Genomic DNA, 20,405 nt, shown 5'->3' with positions numbered 1-20,405 from the left:
GAAGTGTTATTATAGGAGAGGGCCTGAGGGACTGAAGCATCCTGACCGGAGGTCAAGTTGGAGCAGAGGGTCAGAAGCCAGGCCTATCAGAATGGTGGTGTACCATGGACAGAGCCCCTTTCTATATCCTCCCGAGACCAAGTCCATTCTAGGTTCTGGAAAGCCCGTGGGGCAGTAGGTTCGGCGATGGGAGGAAGATAGACCTTTTTCTACAGAGGCTTTTCCTTAGTAATTGCAAATGGTGAGTGGGGACATTTGGTTAGGGCTGGGCTGTGGCCACCAGGACCAGATAAAAGAGTGACCTTCAGGGGCTCAGTGTAGGACTTTTCTGTAACCAGATGACCTTTTTTCTGGGACCAAAAGAAAATGCTGAACTCTGCTGACGGCAGCAGTAGTCTGTCTATTTGAACTTCATCCTTTTAAGGCAAATTTAGCAGCAGCCTAGTGTACATTACTACAGACACAAATGGACTGGAAGTTCATTCCTGCCTCATGGCCTTTGTACATACAATTCCTTTGGTCTAGAACTTTCTCTTCTTCCAAATATTTTCATGACCTGCCCCTTTCCTTCCTTAATGTCTAAGCTATCAAGTCACATTCCTTAGGATGTCTTTCTTGCGTACCCTAGTGGGTCCCTACTTATTCTCTGTCTTAGCACTTGTTTATTTTCTCCCTCACATTTCTCACAATTTGAAATTAGTTATATTAATTGTTAAAAGTTTATTTTCACCAGTAAAGTATAAACTCTGCAAGGGCAAGAGTGTGATCTATTTTATTTATCAGGACATCCCAAGACACTAGTGGTGCCTAGCACATAGTGTTCACTCAATAAATACTTGGTGAAGGAGTGAATCAGAGTCACACATCAGCTTTCCAAGCACTGCTGCCTCTGTAGACAGATCCATCTTTCTCTCTAGTAACTGCTTCCATCATCTGTAAAATGAATATTGTGATAGCCACCCAAATGATCTCCCACAGGTCTCCTGGGAACCAAGTGAGATAACTGACAGGAAAGCACTTGGTATTGAGCTGTTTTCTTCCTCTGTGCCATACAGAGCTTTGCCAAGAGGCCTCATCTGGAGAAGTCTTCCTCCTGGCCTCTGCAGCCCTTGCCAACATCACCTTTTTTGACACAATGGCCTGTGAAATGCTTCTGCAGCTGAACGCCATCCACGTCCTCTTAGAAGCCTGCAGCGACAAGCAGAGAGTGGATACGCCTTATACCCGGGACCAGGTGAGAGGCTCGGGAGGGCCCATGCCCAAGGCCTGCAACCATGATGACAGAGGTTCGGAGGCCAGTGGGTGCAGGGAGGCAGGGTGATCCGGCAGTGTGTGGCCCATGCTGGTAGTGGCTTTTGCTGGCACGCTGAGCTTTGTGTTCCATAGTAAGGTAAATGAATATGTTCTTAACATTTCTTATTGACCCTGAAGCCACTTTATGACCTCCTTGCCCACCTCTGCCCATCCCAACTACTACGGGGCTTTCCTTCCTCTCCATTCAAACTCTTCATGCTTGGGTGAAGCATGAGAGACATAGCAGAGAGACCCATGGGCAGGTCCTCTGAGGGTCTGTATCCCAGTCATGTTGGTGCCCATCTCACATCCTACCCTACAGTGAATTACTCCTCTCTCCCTGTTTCCCAAAAGCAAACTGAAACCCAAAAGTAAACCAGGGACTTGCAGCAGACTTTGATTCTGGGATTCAGCCTTGATATAAGCCACAGTATTTTTGTATATTTGAACTCCAAGTAAGGTTTTGTTTGGGTGGGAACAAGAGTCTTACTACAGAAAGGTGTTTGAGGACATTGAATGGGGAAGTTTTGTGCTCTGATGTTCTGGAATTTTATCCCATCTTACCTCTGGCCACACTTGGCTTTCTCTTTCCTGACCAAGGGGTGGAGGTAGTCTATCATGTTGGATTTTAAATCTCTGTTAATTCTGCCAGGAACCTAAACTCCAAGTCTGATGATTTCCCTAAACCCAGCCCAGCTCATCACTGTCAGTATTTAGTCCCCAGCTCCCATACGTTTCTTCCAGCCTTATCTTTTAGCTGATGCTATCTTAGCTTTGAGTTCTAGCTCCTACCCCAGCAACTTCAGGGGAGTTGACTTCAGTGAGATAGAATTACCCCCTTTTCCTAGAGTCCGTACCTTACAGTGCAGAGCTGACTTACTTAAGGATATTCATCCCTCTTTTACTACTTTATGTGAACTTTTTTCTTCTAAGACCATGGACCTTCTTCTATGTTTCTCTAAGATTTCTTGGGTCCTCTAATCCAGAGCTGTCACATGTGGTGAAGTTCCCTAAGTCCTCGCTTGGGCAATGCAAGGGAAGAAGCAGGATGGTCCTTCATCAGTTGTTTCTTATTCTTAGAATCACCTGTGGAAGAGAAACTCCCAAGGAAAATTTTCTATACAAGCATTTGTAGATGAGGGTTCTAATAATACTGCCATACTGTTAATACTTCTCCCATTTTATAGGCCTAAGAGGTTGTCATCTAAATGATATGGTTTGTAATTAGGTAGGCACTATTTAATTCATGGCTTGATTTAGACCTTGATCTTTGAGTCACATTTGCTGCCAAATTTGAATGTGAAATAAAGGAGCAGTGAAGCTGTAGGTTCAGAGACTTGGTGTTGGTTCTACCTGGCCATTTATTAATCAGGTGACTTTGGGCAAGTTGTAGCTTCTTGGGTATGTGTTCATTCATCTATTAGTTAGGACATGAATGTCTACTTTGCAAGGACAAGAAAGTCTACAAGAATCTGACAAAATACCTAGCTTCTACTGTTATTAATAAATGGCAAATTTAATTATTTTTCAAACATGATGATCCTAGGTGGAGCTTTGATAGTGAATTGTCCAAAATCCTCAACTTGGCCTTTCGTACCATGCATGATATGGTTCCAGACTTCCTTTCCAGTCTAATTGGTCACTTCATAGAGTTGGGCCATTTCTTGTGGCAATTAAGTATGATGATTTGAATAGATACAGGGCAGCCAAGATGGTGTGGTTCTTAATAAATATTGGCACATAGCGTTGAATGGAAACCTGCTGGGAGGAGACCTTTCATCTGTAAAATGGGCATGTTGCCTCCAGTTTGGGCATCTGTGACTGCAGAGACTCCCTTCCAATCATGAGTAGTGGTGGGCCTCTTTTGAAGCCTCACTGATTCCAAGGAAGGAGAGGGCTCTAGGTAGGGAGAGAATATAGTCAAGCTGTAAGCAGAAAGCAATTCTCTCTGCATCTGGAGTAGGGAGCTTTTTCTGTCCCTCCGTTTGAGCCAGGCACGTCTCCCGCTGTCCTCAGGATGGCTTCACCTTCTGCCCTGGCTCAGAGCAGCCACTTAGCTAGTGAGAGTGTACCCATTAAAGAAACAAATGGCTCTTTCCTATGGCAGAGGGAGGATTAAGGTGATCAGAGGGCTTTCTGTAATGAAGACACAGAAGATGAATTAGGCTCTGAAGTGCTCACCGCCCCCTGAAATACTTAGGAGATTAAATGCCCCGTGAGGCTTCCGGTAATGAATCTGCCATTGACGTGAATGCTACCCAGAGCTTTTTGGTTTTGAGTCTGTACTCTGTTGGCCTCTGTTTGGACAGTGAGAACCTCTCTGTCATCCCAGCAAGCCGAGTCCACTTAATTTGTCGAAGAGAAGAGTCACTGGCCGCTCCTGTCCTGGACCCCCTTGGGTGGCGACAGTAGTGAGGGAAGCCTTGGCCTTGGGCTCTTCCAACCCCTTCTGCTAATCCAGAGGAGGCCAATGTGGGCTGTGGCTGGATATGAATAGGCATCGAGAAGAACATCCTGCCTAACAAGAGATTTGTGCGGGCCTGGGTTTTCGTGCTCAGGGTCAGTGCTGCCCTGAGAATCCAGCAATAGACCTGATAGGGGTGGAAAAGACCTTGCCTGTCAAGCAGTGACAATCTAGGATGGAAAGAATCCGGTTATTTTTTCTAACTCAAAGCAGAGACTTTTACTGATCAGGGCCTTTAGTGGCTTTCAAAAATTGCTTTTGCAAAGGTAGAAGGTGTTGTGTCTACTTCCTACGAAGGTTTATAGTCTGCTTGGCATTTTAGAATGGCCAGTTTTTGAAGCAATCCCGGAACTTCATTGTGAACACCACTCATCAGGAGACCATTTACCAGAAATGCCAGACCCTTTGGCCCTTCAAACCAGTGTCTGTTGTGCTTCTTTCCGCTCTTTCACAGAGGTAGTGGTGTGAAGAAGGGGCAGGTAGGCATCCAACCTTTGGTTTGCCTGGACCTCACTGAGTGAAGAGGAATTGTCTTGGGCCTTATATAAAATGTATCCTGTAGCTATTGTATACAAGTAACAAAACTTCCTTTAGAAATTTTTAACCTATTAAATTATTTTATGAAATAACACAACCAGCCCATTTGATCATTAATAAGAAAATTTACATGTCTGCTTGATCACAGTAAATGTCTGCTTTCATAGACACACACAGGTGGAAGTAGCTTGGAAATACTATTAGCAGAAATCGCTGCATTTTACTCGCAGAACAGGACAAGCAGAGGTGACATCTGACACAAACGGGTGTGGATGTGGCTGCCCGTGTACGGTGCATGCAGGAGATGTTGTTAGCACTGAACTGCAACCTGCCTCACACAGCTTTCCGTTGTCACTAAGCCATCTGTGCTTGAGCACTGTGCAATCCAGTCTTAAAAAAAACCATTAAAGAAATCACATAATACCAGTAAAAGTTTACAGTGTTGTGGGGCCCTTGACTACCCGTCCAGAGCCACATGGGACCAAGGGTTGGACGTGACTCCCTAGAGGCTGGAAGGGACTTTGCTGGTGGCGAAGCTCAGCTGGCATTGTTGCCACAGCATTCAGAGAGTTAACACAGTGATGCTAGCAGTTCAAATATTGTATCTAGCAATTATAGAGTAATTCTGATTACAGTCACATGAGCTGTTGGCCTTTTTGTCTTAATTCCTGCACAGCATGAAAGTAATCACAACTTTTCATTAAATATTTGGCCATTTTCTGTATTAGAAGGTCTATTAGATGGTAACACTGGTCTCTGCTGAGTGTTTTGGGTATTCTTCACTTGTCTTTCATGCTGTTTGTTTTCAGGGCTAGTTAACACTATAGCAAATGAGGGAGGGTGTGGGCAGTCAGGCTGTGAGGTGGGCTGACTTGAAATATTGCTAAGGGTGTGAGGCAGGACTGGGCCACACCGTCACGCTGTGTTTCTTGAACACTTGCTCTGGCCAGCACCAGCTGAGTCTTTTCCTCAGAGCAGTGTGTGCTGATATCAAAAGGCTTTGCCACCCACCTCCCTACCATACGGGGGTGTTTATTCTGGAACCAGTGGCATGGGAGCACCCCTGCTATTCTGGGCCAATTACTATTCATGTCAATTTTCCTAAGGTCTCTGGAGACCAAACAAAAAATGATTTTAGAATGCCATAGAAGTTAGTTATTCCTCTGGCTGGAAGGGTAGCACCTGCTTTAAGGCCATTTTTACCTTTTGGGGATCTCCAATTTATAGTTTACCCAGGCAACAGCAGTGCTCAGCCCCGTACACACTGGGTATTACATGGGTCAGTGCTCTTGGACCCCAGCTTCCAAGCCTGGGTATTTTCAGGCTCTGCTCCTCAGAGGTGGGTTATATTCATTGTATTTAACAAATATTCTGGATGCTTGATGAACTATTAATTTATCAAATGCTCTATGGTATGCCAAATAATGCCTCCCCCCAAGATACCTGTGTCCTAATCCTTAAAATGTATGGAGCTACCTTTTATCATGAAAAGGACTTAGCACATGATGATTAATTATGATCTTGGTATAGAAATTTTTAGATGGGCCCAATATAATCACACTGTCCTTATAAAAGTAAGGCACAGTTAGTCAGAAAACAGCAGGAATGCAGCAGCCTCTAAAAACTGACAAAGGCAAGGAAATGGATTTTCCCCTAGAACCTTCAGAAGGAATGCAGATCTGTTGATACCTTAGCTTCTTAAGATCCATTTAGGACTTCTGACCTCCAGAATTGCAAGTTAATAAAATTGTGCTATCTTAAGCCACCAAGTTTGTAGTAATTTGTTATAGCAGTAACAGGAAACTCATGCATTTTTGTTAACCAAGGCATAAGAGGTAGATAACATGGATAGGATCATATGGAAAATAAGCAATTGTGCCAGGCTTTGAACCTAGGATGATCCATGCATTTAGCCACTACCACTTCTCATCTAGGGTCTCTCTCAAAGTTAATATCCTCTGCATTCACCACATAACTATAGGGGAACAGGAGAAATGGACTCGGGAAAAATAAAACTTAATTGCACACCATCAGATGGGAGTGAATTATCCTGGAACAGCAGAAACTGAATGGTTCCTGACCCCTGACAGCATTGCCTGTATCCATTCAGGTAAACCAGTTGTCCCTAGAATCCCAGCCGTGGGTTTGATTGATGAAACATTGACCTCTTTCCCCTCTAGATCATGGTACATGCAAGGATGTTTCGAAAGGGAGACTCAAGGCAGGGCATAATTGGCATTTATTAAAATTGTGCTTAATTGAATACTTCATCTGCACCTCCAGAAAACCACATGGGGTACAGGCTCTGTAAAGAGGAAGTAATTTTCATTAACAGGATCTAAATTAGTCTGACACAAAGACCTACCTGGTGCCTGTGACACGATAATAATTGCCAGGTAATGAACTCATTGCTGCAGACAAAGGTTTTTCCTTCCTTCCTTCCTTCCTTCCTTCCTTCCTTCCTTCCTTCCTTCTTTCTTTCCTTCCTTCCGTCCCTCCTTCCCTCCTCCTTTTGTTCCTTCCATCTTTCCTTCATGAATCTCCATGTCAAAGAAATGTCCTTATTCAGAGGGACCAATCTGGTGATGGCTGTAGTGTAGCAGCCCTGTGTGGTGGGAAAAGGGCCATGTTCCCGCCACCTCTAGCCGTTCAGAGAAAACAAGATGAACCATACCTGGACACGAACTTGGCCTTGTTCCTCTTCACTCTTAAGTCTGTCACATTATGCATCCTGGGGAATGTTCTATTTTTTGACTGCATCTTTAACTCACGTTTTCCCTCTCACTCCTTCTATTTCAGCCAACAAACACAATCCTAAAAGGTGGGGAAAAAAGCACTTTTGAGAACTAAACCTCTTGTAGTTCTATCTTTCTAAAATGCAAACATGAGCCTTGTCACCCCCCTCATAAGACACTGGGTGTTGCATCATTTACTTTGGAATAAAATTCTGTCATCCCTCTCTGATGGCTCTTTTAGTCCTGCTTACTCACGCAGACTCCAGGCACGTCAGAGTTGGAAAGGGCTGCTATCTAGAGGTGCTGCAGCCACCTGAGAATGCTGAGTCCCTCTCAGCATGTGTGGAGAAGGGAAGGGACACCACATATTCTAACAATATGGCAAGCTTTTTACTTTCTGTTGAGGAGAAGAGATTTTTTTTTTTGGTACTGGGGATCTAACTTGGATCCTTGCACTTGTGAGGCAGGCGGTGGAACCGCTGAGCTAAATCCCCGGCCCTGAAGAGAAGAGATTTTAAATGCTTTATTACCCAGAGTAATATGATAATATTACACCAATTAAATCAAGATAATCTTCTTTCTTGGTAAACATCATATTGGTATCCAGTTTTACAATCAAAGCTTCCTGAATGTGCTCTGGACAGTCAGTTGCTGTCTCTGAAGTGGAGGTATGGATTTTGCTGAAAGGGTGCTGCAACTTTGGAGGAAGTTTTCAGGAGGGTAGGCTGGCACCGATGAGACTGGTGTTTCTTTTGTCATTTATTTTAGCTACCATTTCAGAGTGCTGTTCTGCGAAGGTGGGCGAGTTTTCGTTCTGCTGCTTATTTCAGGAGCAGTGTTATGAGTGGTAACTTAATAGGCAACACATTTTCAATATATTCCACTGGGGTTTGGGCATCCTTTACAGTTTGGGGTCCCTTGTTGGCTCATTTGCCAACTTTTGTGCTATGAGTTTGCTGAGCTCCTTGAACTATGCTGGGAGGCTGCAGTGCATTGTAGCTGATGAGGTTGTAACCAAGGCTGACTGTCCACCTGGTGTCAGAACCCCATTACTAAAGGCACAGTCCTTCCATGCTGACTGACAAGTGAGGATTATAGACCAGAGACTTTTAAAGTATAGCTGAGTAAGAACTTTCTTTTGGGACTCCATATTCAGTAATAACTGATGCTTGGTTGTAATGCTTTCTCTTCTTATGTCTGCTGTCTACCTTGAACTCAGCCTTCATTTATTCAGGTTGAAGGTAGGTGGGAGTCAGTGTCACACAAAGAAGCTGGGGTGGGGGAATCCAAACCAGGACAGGGCGGACTGCCAGGAGGACAAACTAGCATGGAGGAGGTAGCAGGGCCAGGGGCCTCCAGTTCTGTCTGCATTTTAGAGCATGGAACTGGAGGGGTCCTGCACAATGACAGCTGAGCCCCAGCTTCACCCAGGGTAATGCTGTTCTCTCCAGTGGGGTTCCGGGGCCTGGCTATTATCCCAGAAACATATACTGATGAATGGGTATCTGTTACTGGAGACTACATCCAAGTGGCAGCACCCCACAAGTCTGGAAGAAAATGCCACAAAAGAATGGGTAGGGGGACAGTAAGGAATCATGGGCTAAAGGCAGTTTCATAACCCCAGCTAACCTGCCTGTAGAGCACCATCTGGATCATGTGTGCCCACTTTCCTAGTCTCTCACTTCCCTTTTTCAGATTGTGACCATCTTGGCGAACATGTCTGTCCTGGAGCAGTGTGCCTCTGACATCATTCAGGAGAATGGTATGTCCCGGCAGCAGTGCACATGCTGTATGGATGATTTGGGTATACAGGGCCATGTGCCTTTGTGCTATGTGAATGCCTCTGCACATGCATACGAATATGTATGTGTGCCTTCCTCTGTGCTTCCATGTGCAAGTGGGCCAATATATGAATGTCTATTTGCTTCCATGGACTTAAATTCTAGTGAGAGACAGTGAAAAACAAGATAGAGAATGTCAGATGGCAATCGTGTCATGGGGAAAATAAAATGGGGTGGCGGGATGGTTCCTATTTTAACCAGGCTGGTGAAGAGAAAGCAGATATTTCATTATGACCTCAAAAAGTAAAAACCTATTCCTACTAATACGTGCCTTCCAGCTGTCAATTGTTCCTAGCTCTCTGGATCTGACCTCAGTAGAAAGCTGACGTGTATGGGAAGGGGTGAGAGTGGATATGGGGTCAGGCCAGCCTGAGAACATCTTTTCTGCCACCTGTTCCCCTGTCCCACCTTGTGCTGACGGTGTCACAAAGGTCCAAGTGCACTGGGGCCAGGTTTGTTGGTCTGGAAGCTGATCTAACCGGTCGGTGTCGGTGTCTGCAGAGGACAGGGTGGCTGCCTTGCAGCTGGGAACAGAGCTGGTGTAGTTCGGGCTTCCTGTGACTGGGAAATAAGGGAGCAATTAGCAACCGGTTGGAGACCAGAGACGCTAATGAGGCCGAGTGAGCTGAGAGCCTGGGCCGCGGCCTCAGCTCCAGTGAAACTCTTGTCTCGGGCTGCCCTGCTGTCTTAACAAACATACACTTCCCCACCCCCCACCGCTCTAGTACTAATTGAAAGACATCATTTTCTGTTAATTTTATGTGATTGAGCTAATAACGAGAAACAGCGCAGAGCCAGCTGAGGCTGAGAGGTTGTGTGGTTTTATTTGTGCACTCTGCTGTCAGCATTTTAGTCTTCTGTTCGAGGGGACGGTGGGAGTGGCCTCCATGGGTCTGTGGGTCTGAGATCGGGATGTCCAGCTTCTAGAGAGGGTTTTATGGTTTACAAAATGCTATTGGATGATTCACTCAGCCCACAGTTATTGAGGGCTAGTATGTGCCTGCCACTGTGCTGGACAGCGAGAGTGAAGAGTGGAGTAAGTTCTAGCCCTAGACCGGTTCACAGCCCAGGAGGAAAGCCTATCTCGACAAAAGCAATGGCACAATAATAATGGGATGCAGGGAGGATGGCGTAGGGCTCGAGAGTATGGAAACGGCAACCATACCGTTCGGCTTGAATCCTGGCTTGGTTATTGACTAATGGTAAGATTTCTCTGTCTTTCCATCTGCAAAATGGGAGCAGTAGCAATGTCTACCTGATGGGGAGGATGTGAGCGTGACCACCGAGCATTCTGAGAGTGCCTGGGGCAGAACGAGCACTTTCCAAACCTGTGTGTTCTTTTGGGAAGCACTGCAGTCTCACATCTCACGGGGTTTAACTAAAGTTTGACGAAGGAACCATTGACAAAAGTGGAGAAGGATTTGAGGGATCACTCCTGGTGGTAATGCAACCAGAGGCCACCGGAAGACAGCAAGACTGCCAGGTCTAGATGGGGCAAGCCCTGCTGTGCTGGGCTTTGGGAGCCCATGGTCTGAGTCACAGGTTGCAAACTTAGATGCCTGTGGGACCCAGGCAGGTAATGGGAACCCATGAGGAGGACTCAGCATGGACGGGTCATCTCCTTAAAAAGAGTAGGATTATAAATAAGCTTCTTGACCTGAAGAAATGTGGGCCTACTTTTGTCAGATTAGGAGGTAATTGTTTAGAAATCAGAAATCTAGATTTTTATGGAACTCTCCCAATTTGAATATTAAAAAACTTTGAACATTTTTAGAAGCTGTGTGGATTTAAAAAACACAATACATCTTTGAGTCATGCATAGTTTAAATTCTGAGCTGGCAGTTACCACTGGGTGCTAAAAAGGTGGGTACCGACTAGGGCATTTGGGGAACAGCTCACACACAAGGTAGACTTCAGCTATTAACCTGCAGAATGGGAGTTGTTAAGAGAATTAGAGGGAAAGAGGCATCCTCTGCAGAAAAAAAGGGTGGGCAGAGGCAGGCTGGCAGCAGTATTGGATATGATTTGCACAACAAACAGCAGACAGATCTGGCTTCGTGGGAGGATTAGTCTTCTCAGCAGACTAAAAATCAGGCCAAAATCTCACCGTTTACCAGTGCTCGAGTCACTCTAAAACATTTGATCTAGTGATTATCCAGCCTAGACATGGGTCCCCTTCCACTAGGGAGCTCATCACTTCAGGACCTGTCTCAGATGCAGCCAGAATCAGAGGCGAAGAGATGATGGACAGGAACCACATGTCTGAGTTCCGGCACTAGCTCTTCTACATACCAACTGTGCAACTTTGGGCATGATGCCTCCCCTCTCCCTGAGCCTCAAAGTAGAATTATAATTGGACCTCGTTCATGAAACTATTGGAAGGTTTTGGGAGATTGTGTGTTTACTGTGCCTTTAGCACAGTGTCAGACATAATCATACAAACATTTTAAAAATGAGGATGTCCTCCAGTTGTCCCTCCCTAGTGACTTGGTACATGAAATCAGACACACCCCTAAGGAATAGAAGAAGAGTAGAGGTGGCTTTGTCCAGTTTACTCCCTCTGATTGAGACCCACCAAAGCATCTGAGGGCCTGTGCTTGAGTCTTGTGCTGTCCGTCTGGCTCCATGGGAAGGGATGACCGCTGGGAGTGGGCACTAACTGTTTTTTGCTTCCTGCTCAGGGGTCCAGCTCATCATGGGCATGCTGTCTGAGAAGCCAAGGTCAGGGACCCCCGCCGAAGTGGCAGCCTGTGAGAGGGTCCAACAGAAAGCTGCAGTGACGCTGGCCCGTCTCAGCCGAGACCCAGAGGTGGCACGGGAAGCCGTACGGCTTAGCTGTAAGTGATGGTGGCTGTGGCTGGAGTGGAGTGGTCAGGTTGGGGTAGGAGCAACTGTAATTCACAGTGGAGTCAGTGGGCAAAGGACAAGGGCTAGCCTGGGTGAGTCCAATCTCTGGCTTCTGGGAAATGCTAGGATAGATGTCGTAGGTTAGTTTATTACCTGGGGCTGAAACAAAACAGAGGAAGAGTGTGGAGTGGGAAAAGTCACCCCGGACAGTCATTCACCTGTGGACTCTCTTGTTAATTAGGACACCATTCTTTCACTCTTTTGTTTACTCATTTATTTACTTATTCAGTTATTTATTTATTCATTCATTTACTTATGCACTCATTTGTTCACTGAGTCATTTACCTATTCATTAATTCACTTACTATTGAATGATTCATTAATTCACTAATTAAATCACTCATTCATTGTTACATTGTTAGCTACTTATTACCTGAGAGAGAGTTTCAGAGCACTCACAATATGCTGAGTTCTTTTCTGAGTGCCAGGCAATAACATCGACTATGACACTGTTGACCTTAGAGCCCTGTGGGGGTGACAGATATGGGAAAAATTATCTGCTTTTGATTATCATAGCAGTGAAGCTCCAAGCATGTTTGGCACACAGAGGAAGTAGACTACACTTATCTGATTGGGTCCAAGAATGTTTCAACTTGGGGGCGAGGCTTCAGGTGTGGTGTGGTGACCTTTCCTCAGTAAAGCCCTAGAAAGCATTAATAAAGCCTGTAGTGTTCTATAATTTTAGCTGTAATATGTATTTTTGAATGAAATAAGCAATTGGAAAAAGAAAGAAACAGAGAAATTTCTCTGGCATGGATGTAAACAATCACAGTGAAACTAGAAGTGCCTAAACTGGAAGTTCTTCCTCGGTGAGATGGGCAATTCCTCATTGTAAACTCTGTCTTGGCCACTGTTTTGGCACTGGTGGGTTTGGCTTTGATGCTCTAGTCGTCCCTGCCCTTGATGAAGGTCTGTAGAAAGTCTGCACCACACGCTCCTTCAGGTGGGGCGAGGCTCCCTCCTCGCTGACTGGGGGGCAGTGGGACCTTGTGTGCCAGAGAGGCCAGAACCCCTGGATCAGTTCCCCTTGTGTCCCTGCAGGTGTGTCCCGTCTCATCGAGCTCTGCAGATCTCCTTCGGAAAGGAACAGCAGTGATGCTGTGCTCGTGGCCTGCCTGGTGAGTTCTCAGGCTGCCCCAGCTTCGCCCCTGGCCTTTGGGATTACAGACGAGAGGCCAGGAGAGGTGGCTATGCTGTGGTTGGCTTGGGTAAAGCCTTAACTGCTCTGGGCTTCAGCTTTTCTTCTAAAATAGTGATAATTGTAATACTTATTTCCTTTAATAAAATTGCAGTGAAAATTATAGGAGACTGCATATGTGAACAGCGGGTAGTGAGAAACTGCTCCTTTTAGCAGTGTTTTAGGTTCTGGGGAATCTTAGCAGCTCAAAGGCAGAGCGGCAAGCTTGCACAGGGCCAGGTGGTGGTACTGACATCACGGTGCCTACAGAATGTGGGAGCCGGGATACAGATGTCACCTTCATGTTCCAAAGTGGACATTATGAGAAAAGCCTGCTTTTCCTGCTGGAGGAAATCCCTCTGCTGGGCTCTCCCAGCACTGCGGCTCCCCCTCCTTTTTGGGATAGGATGGGAGGGAGCGTGATAGGACAGAGAGGATTGTTCAACCGGCCACCAGGCTCTTCATCTTGAACCCAACCAAGTGCATCCTTGGAGATTCTGACCCAAGTCCTTGATGCTCAGGTCTACCACGAAGCAAGCAGCCATGCGTGGCTGATGGAGAATGGCCATTTTATTTATCCACTCCTTCCCGTGGGACTACAACAAAGCCCAGAGCAGAGTGACTTCCAGTTGGAAGCACTGAATAGCTGGGGCGTCATTGTATAAACGGGGCCATTTAACTTTCAGGAGAGAATGCCGTATCTTTGCTCCCCAAAGAACACAAGGGAGAAGAGATGAATCTAAGGATCCTTCAGGCTATGCCACAGCAAAGCCCTCTCCTCACCCCATTATTTAACCAAGCTCACCTCCTTCCTGGAGTTCCTGACAGGCATTGTGCTGTTGTAGAAATAGTAGGGCCTTGCAACTAGGCAGATCTGCCCCACACTCACCATTAATGAGCTGTGTCACATTGAGTAAGTCAGAGTGTTAAAAATTTTGTTCAATGGGCATTTATTGAATGATTTTAGGTGACACTTTTCTAGGCTTTGGGGACATAGCTGAAGAAAACAGACAAAAGTCTCTGCTCCCCCGTAGCTTTTATTCTGGGACATGCAGGGTTCTAGTAACTCTTTTGTGCCTCTGGAAGCTTTCTTCTCAGAATAATGTTTGAAATGCATAAAATAAAAAAATATATAATTAAAAAGGAGACCAATTACATTAAATAATTATTAACATTTCAACACATGAGATTCTAACACCTGTGCTTTTTAATCCACACGTTACATAAGCAGTTTAATCTAGCAGTGGGTCTCATAAGTATTGTTGGCTAGCAATGACTGCACATGATACCTGGAGGTATCTTCAACATCTCTAATGGGACGTGAAAACGTCTTCGATTTCTACTGATGAATAAGTATAGAGATTGCTAAGACTTTATGGTTTGTTGTTACATTCACAGCTGAAGGAAATGCTAAGTTTCAGTAAGAGGTTGGTAAAATTAAAGATTTAACTTCTTTTTTCCTCCAGTTCTCAGACCTTCTTAAGTTTGCTTGATCTAGCAAGCAAATCAATGGTTGGCAAACACATAATGATTGGCCCTGACTACCATTATCTTTACCACTCTGGCACCCAGAAAGTGCCAGACGGAACAGGCTCTGAGGAAATGTCAGGAGCGCCAAAAGCACCTGGGGATTGGTCAGCTCCTCTTAGATATGAGGGTTATTATTATGATTGTTAGTTTTACTATTAGTTTGAAGGAGAATACATGTTTAGCTGCTATCCATAATCACTCACAGGGCTTTCAAGTGGAAAAGGGATTTCCTTTGGTCTTGTGGACAAGTTTTAGATGCTGAAGAGAGCCCCTTCCTCCCTAATCCATCTTCCATGTGGCTGCTGAGGTAATTTTTCTAATCACAGTTTACAGTCACGGCACTTCCATGAAACCACCATAGAACTGTCCGTGGTTCTCCATTATCTGTGGTCTCTCCTGACTTCCTGTTCAGTCCTTCAGTGGCTCCAACTTGCCCCTAAGGCTGATGACCCTGTACAGAAAACTCTTTATTAAACTCCTGTCCATTGTTCAAGGCTGCCATCTAACTCCCTCTTTCCTGATGTTTTCCAGGAGCCCTCTATGGTGCAGAGAGGGGACTGCACAGCATGTGCCTGGACCTCTTCTCTTGGATTTTATGATGTCCCACTGACTCAGGTTTATTACCTGTGTTCTGGGTTCTTGGAATTCAAACACAGATCTGCTTGGCTCTAGAGGCCATGTTTTTTTTTTTTTGGCAAGACCATCTTGTTTCCAGGCATGTTCTTTCTTTCCCACTCCCTATGGCCCTGGTCTCACTTTGATGACTCAAGGGGAAGGATTTGTGCTTGTATTTCTCCCCCTACCCCTCCAGCCTAGAACTTTCTTAGGGCAAGGGCCTTTTCCTGGATCTGTGTATTTCCACAGGACTTTAAGTTTAGTGGCTGTTTATTGCTTGACTGTGGAATTGGCAGCCTTGTCCCTTGTCTTGGTGGATGTCCATGGCTTGTCCCCAGAAGGGCTCCACCATGGGGGTGTGGTACCCTGGCTTCTGGGGTACCACTTGGAGCCTGGCATGGTAGATGGAGTCGGGAGCTACCTTTCGTGCTCTGTCCAAGGCTTTATTTCCAGTTTCAAAGGTGGAGGGAGGAAAGTTCAATAATCCTGTCCACGTCTGGTAAAGTGGCAGCACAGCTCACTGCTTGCCACCAGAACTGACTTCTCCTTAATGAAGCAGCTGTGGGCAGGCTGCTGGACTCCTTGAATACTTGGGTGTTTTCAAACTGTCTGAGAGTGAGATTCTGGGATGACTGGGTGTTAACCAGTCCAGGAAAACAGAGCATACAAGCAAGGCTTGGGAAGGGTGCGGGGCCCTGTGAGGGTGCTCAGGAGTGGGTACTCTGAGCTGGTGTGGAGTTCTCATCCTGTACAATTTCTGAGGACCATGGGGTATCTCTGACTACTCTCTCTGTCTTTTTCTGCTGTGTAGTTTTTCTTTCTCTCTTCTGGGGTTACTTTCTCTCTTAGTATTCCCTTTCTTCATTCCTCCTCCTTTCTCTCTTCTTCTTTGTCACTATTCTCTGTGTTCATCTTTCTTCCTTTCTCCATCTCTTTTCCTTCACCAAGTTGGTCTTTGTCTCCGTTTAATATTTTCTTTGTGTTCAGTTTCCTTGTGGTTGTCTTTTCTTTTTTTCCCATCTTGCCAGTGCTCTTCTATTTCATTTGCTCTCTTGGTGGGTCTCCCCACTTCTTTGTCTCTCTTTGTCCCCCACCCTTGCTTTATTTTTACCCATGATGAAGTAAAATGCATGCGTGACCTCACGCCCTCACCTGCGGGATGTTTCCTGGTTCTGTTTTCACTGTGACATCAGTGGGATTATTTCTCCCTGTTGGAATAATGCAAAATCAGAAAGTTCTGGGCTTTCAGCCTCTTTGGCCCTTGGGGTAAGTCAGGCCCCTGCGAAGGCAGGACTTGCTAGAGATCGCCTAGGGTGTCTGTTCCCCACCATCAGTGTCTCAGACCTCATTCTTGTGCACAGAGACATACATTCCTTCTTCTTGCTTTGGCTTGGACATGACAACATCTGTGGCTCCAAAAACAAGGTCAAATCTCCCTTTCAACTTGCTTGGCCTGATTTCTTAGCAACAGGCTTCCTACCTTGTCTAGGTAACGCACTCTGGCTCTGCTGTGTGCTCACTCCAACCTTAACCTGGTGTCCTGGGGCTGCAACATCCTGCCTGTGTGTATAGTAGGAGTTGGGCTGCTGTGTGATCTTGAGAAGATCACTTTCCATTTCTGAGCCTCAGTTCCCATATGTCTAAAATGGAGATCATGGTAATTACCTTGCAGCATGGTGTAGAGGTTGCATGAGGTACCATGGGTAGATAGTCAATAGATAGTCCCTCCTTCCTTGTTTGTCCTGCCATTCTAGATATTCCCCCACTCTCTGCTCCCAAGGGTGTGTGAGGGTGTTGTGTATATGCTCAGGAGGAGGGAGGGAGTTATATCCACCTGGCCCTTCGAGTGCCTTGTCTCAGTTCAGTGGTGAACAGGTGGTTTAGGTAGGTGCTCAGTTCAGATTTACAGGCTCAGGTGGCTCTATCAGTAGACCTCAGTTTTAAGCACTTCATTTGTTCACTTCTTTTCCACAAACAGGTGTCACACCCTGTGCTGCCTGCTATAGATGCACAGAAATACAAAACATGATTCTTACCCTTGAGGATCCGAGAATCTAGTTCGGGAGGTAAACACCTGACAAGCAGTTCTAGTCAAGTATGAGAGGGCTGAGCTCAGCACAGGGGGTGTGCATGCACAGGGGAGGATGGACGGTCTCTGTTTCTGGGCAGTCAGGGAGGGTTTCCCAGAGGAGGGAACGGTGAACGACACGACATAACAGCATCTGCTGGTTAGAGAGGAGTGGGGAGGAACTTTGTGCCACAGGGAAGTGCATGGGCCAGGGCTCATGGCCATCAAGGTGTAGCATGCCTGACACTTGGAGAAGGCAGGGAGAGAGGGCTGGGGTTCAGTTCTGCTTGCCCCTCTCTTCTGCTCACCCACCTTGCTGGATTTGAATTGCTCAGTTGCAGAATCCCTATCTGCTTTGACTCTATGTTCTCCCTGCCTTTCTCTTTTCCTCCCCACCCCACAGTACTTTGTGTAAGACTTCACTGGATTTATGGATAAATAGTCTTTGCTGCTTCAATCTACTCTTGGGACCTGGAAGCAGTAATGTAATTCCACTGATGCTTCTGGTAGTTCCAGTCTCTAGGAAGAGCACAGTTTGAACTTGAATATGTCGCTAATCCTTAAAGTGACAGATCTTTAAAATGAGCAGGTTCCTAAGACGATTGAAGAACCAAGATGGTGAGATCACTAGTAAGATCATTAAGAGCTTTCAGATGACATCTGCCATAGTAACCAAGGTGCAAATGAAACCAAGCATCCACGTGACAGGGTGCTATGGTGACCAGGAGACCAAAAGTGTCACTAAGGTACCAGGTAGCCAAGATGATGATCAACTCCAATTGGTAAACCCACCATTTCTTGAAATGTATCTCTCAGGGCACCTGAAGGAAATACATGGCCCCGAGCAGAACCCAGTCTACTTGTGTCATGTCTTCTGTCTTCTCTCCAGGCTGCTCTGCGTCGATTGGCTGGGGTCTGCCCTGAAGGCCTCCAGGACTCGGACTTCCAGCAGCTGGTCCAGCCCAGGCTTGTGGACTCCTTCTTACTCTGCAGCAACATGGAGGAGAGTTTTGTGTAGCATGCATAGGAGGAAATGTATTTGCCCTGTTCTCATTCCCTCTGAGTACACACCTGCAAAGCACCTGAGTATACACCACCTCTCCTCATCCTTATTTATACCTAATTTATTTTTTACATGAAATGGGCAGTGGAGTCTTCTACCAACATCATCAAACAGTAGGTGGTCCTTGGGAATCTTTTTTGTTTCTATTTTTTGATTTCTGTGGCTTTTCAGTTGCAGATGCTGAAATGCATAATGGCTAATATGACAGATTGTCATGGATAATTTCACTTCATCTTGCTTTCTCTACTCTCACTATATAATCTTGCCTAATTTTTTTAAATGTTGGAACCAGAGTATCTTAGCTGCCCAGCAGTTATTTTTAAAAGTTAGAATCACTCTTCCCAAAAATTTTTAAATGAATTTCACAGCTGGACAGCATATACTGGAAAGAAAGGTTTTTCTTTAATAAATGGAATAATGCAAAATGTGTCTCAGATTCTTCTGACTAAATTGTGTCTTTAAAGTTCTTGTTTCCCAACGTTTCATGCCACAAAAACCTTTTCAATCATTACAAATGCATAAAGTTCTTGTTTTCATAACTGTGTCAAGTTCTAACTGATTTAATGAGAAATCATAATGTGGTCAAAGACCCAAGAAACTCAGCTTGCTTTGGCACCACTGCTCATTGTAACCTCTCCCATCTCCTAATGAATAGAATCCTGGGATGAAGCTTATTGAATAATTGCTCTTGAGAAGGCTACTGGAAAGCAGGGGTGTGCTGGAGCTGGGTCACACTGGCTCGCAAAGGACAATTATGAAAATTCCTTCCCAACTTCCTGTTCAGTGACCTCATGTTGGTAGCTTGAAGATGGTCATGATGGGACCATTTATACCTCAGAAAGAGGCAGGTGCTAAATCAGGGTTTTGATTTCTTTAGAGAGCTGGTTTTCTAATATCACTGGTTGAAAGTATCACAAAAATCTGGGAATCCTTCTGAAAGTTCTACTGCTGTCATATTGTGAAATAATTTTGTACAATTCAAGAAACACTTCTTGAATTTCCAATTACTAGCCTAAATGAATTAACCTAATGTATCAGATTCTGGGCTAAGCATCTAACATGCATTATCTCATTTTTCCTTGCAATAATTACATGATTATTAATTAGTATATTCATATATATTATATGTGATCATGTCATTAAATCACTTGCGCAAAGTTACTTGTTAATAAGTAGTGCTAGGGTCTGAAGCTGGCAATGTCTCTTACAGAGTCTTTGGTTTGAAATCTTACAGAGAAAAGTAATGTCTAGGTCCCTTCACCTAACATGATAATGATTATGACAGAAAACACCTGCATGAAATGATGATGTGCTGAACTTTTGTTTTATATTGCCCTATAAATGCACTTTGTACAGATAAGGAAATGTCTCTCCATGAGACAATGGAGTTGAGGTAGCAAATACATGGCAGACTCTATGTTCACACCGAGGCCTTCTGAGCCCATTTCGACTTCCAATCTTAGGAATAAAGTTTTTGATATATCTTAGTTTGGATTCTTTTGTTAATATCATGACTGATCTCATCAGAAAAGTCTTTAAATGCTGAGAAGCTATCAAGCTTAAAAATTCAAAATTTTACCATTGGCAACAATTACTGTCAATTTTTTCCTTGAAGAGACAGCCTCACTTTGTTCATTTTTGAGAAAATGTCTGCCAGATACTTCAGTATTAATAACCATAGTTTGTCTGTCAATATTTCCAGTAAAAATAGTGTTCCGTGGGAAAAGCAACTAATCACTTTGCAATTCAAACAATCAGAGAATTCTTTTTTTTTCTTGAAACTGACATACCTATTTCAGTACATAGCAGAAATGCCTGAAGTGAGGTGTTCATTTTATCACCCAGAATAAAGGAAAATTAAAAGAACAAACCACACACCAAAGGGCAATATTCAATAGAGTTCACATTTTTTCTGCTCCATCAGTATATTAAGTGAAATTGGTATTTTTAAAATTTATATGTGTGGCAGGGAAGAATGCAATGTCTGAAAGTAGAATTAGGTACCACTGCCTTGACTACGGCGATGTGCAATTTTACCTCCCATTGCCTTTGCACCATTAGTGCAAATGTTATCAAGTTAAAAAGTAAATAACTTCTTGGTGTGATTGTGAAAATAGTTTTGACTTTACAAAATTCCTGAAAGCATCTTGGGAAACCCTAGAGAGATCACACGTT

The 20,405-nt window shown here is 44.8% G+C and overlaps 1 protein-coding gene across 2 annotated transcripts in view; it reads left to right on the top strand.

Moving 5' to 3' along the window:
* The window catches only part of Insc (INSC spindle orientation adaptor protein), a 124,449-nt gene extending 105,798 nt beyond the window's left edge, over positions 1-18,651 (top strand). Inside the window, exons 9-13 of one of the 2 annotated variants that reach the window (XM_087211604.1) lie at positions 1,056-1,234; positions 8,725-8,791; positions 11,552-11,707; positions 12,819-12,895; positions 18,057-18,651. In XM_087211604.1, coding sequence (XP_087067730.1) covers positions 1,056-1,234; positions 8,725-8,791; positions 11,552-11,707; positions 12,819-12,895; positions 18,057-18,185 — 608 coding nt within the window. In that variant the 3' untranslated portion in view covers positions 18,186-18,651. The remainder of the gene's footprint in view (positions 1-1,055; positions 1,235-8,724; positions 8,792-11,551; positions 11,708-12,818; positions 12,896-18,056) is intronic. The other variant, XM_087211605.1, reaches the window with a different exon arrangement.
* Positions 18,652-20,405: the final 1,754 nt, after the last annotated feature.

This window comes from Heterocephalus glaber, unplaced genomic scaffold, assembly GCF_053883595.1.
Source record: "Heterocephalus glaber isolate CG9 unplaced genomic scaffold, H.glaber_assembly_v1.0 deba00001428, whole genome shotgun sequence".
Taxonomy (NCBI): Eukaryota; Metazoa; Chordata; class Mammalia; order Rodentia; family Bathyergidae; genus Heterocephalus; species Heterocephalus glaber.
This window is presented reverse-complemented; position numbering and strand designations above follow the sequence as displayed.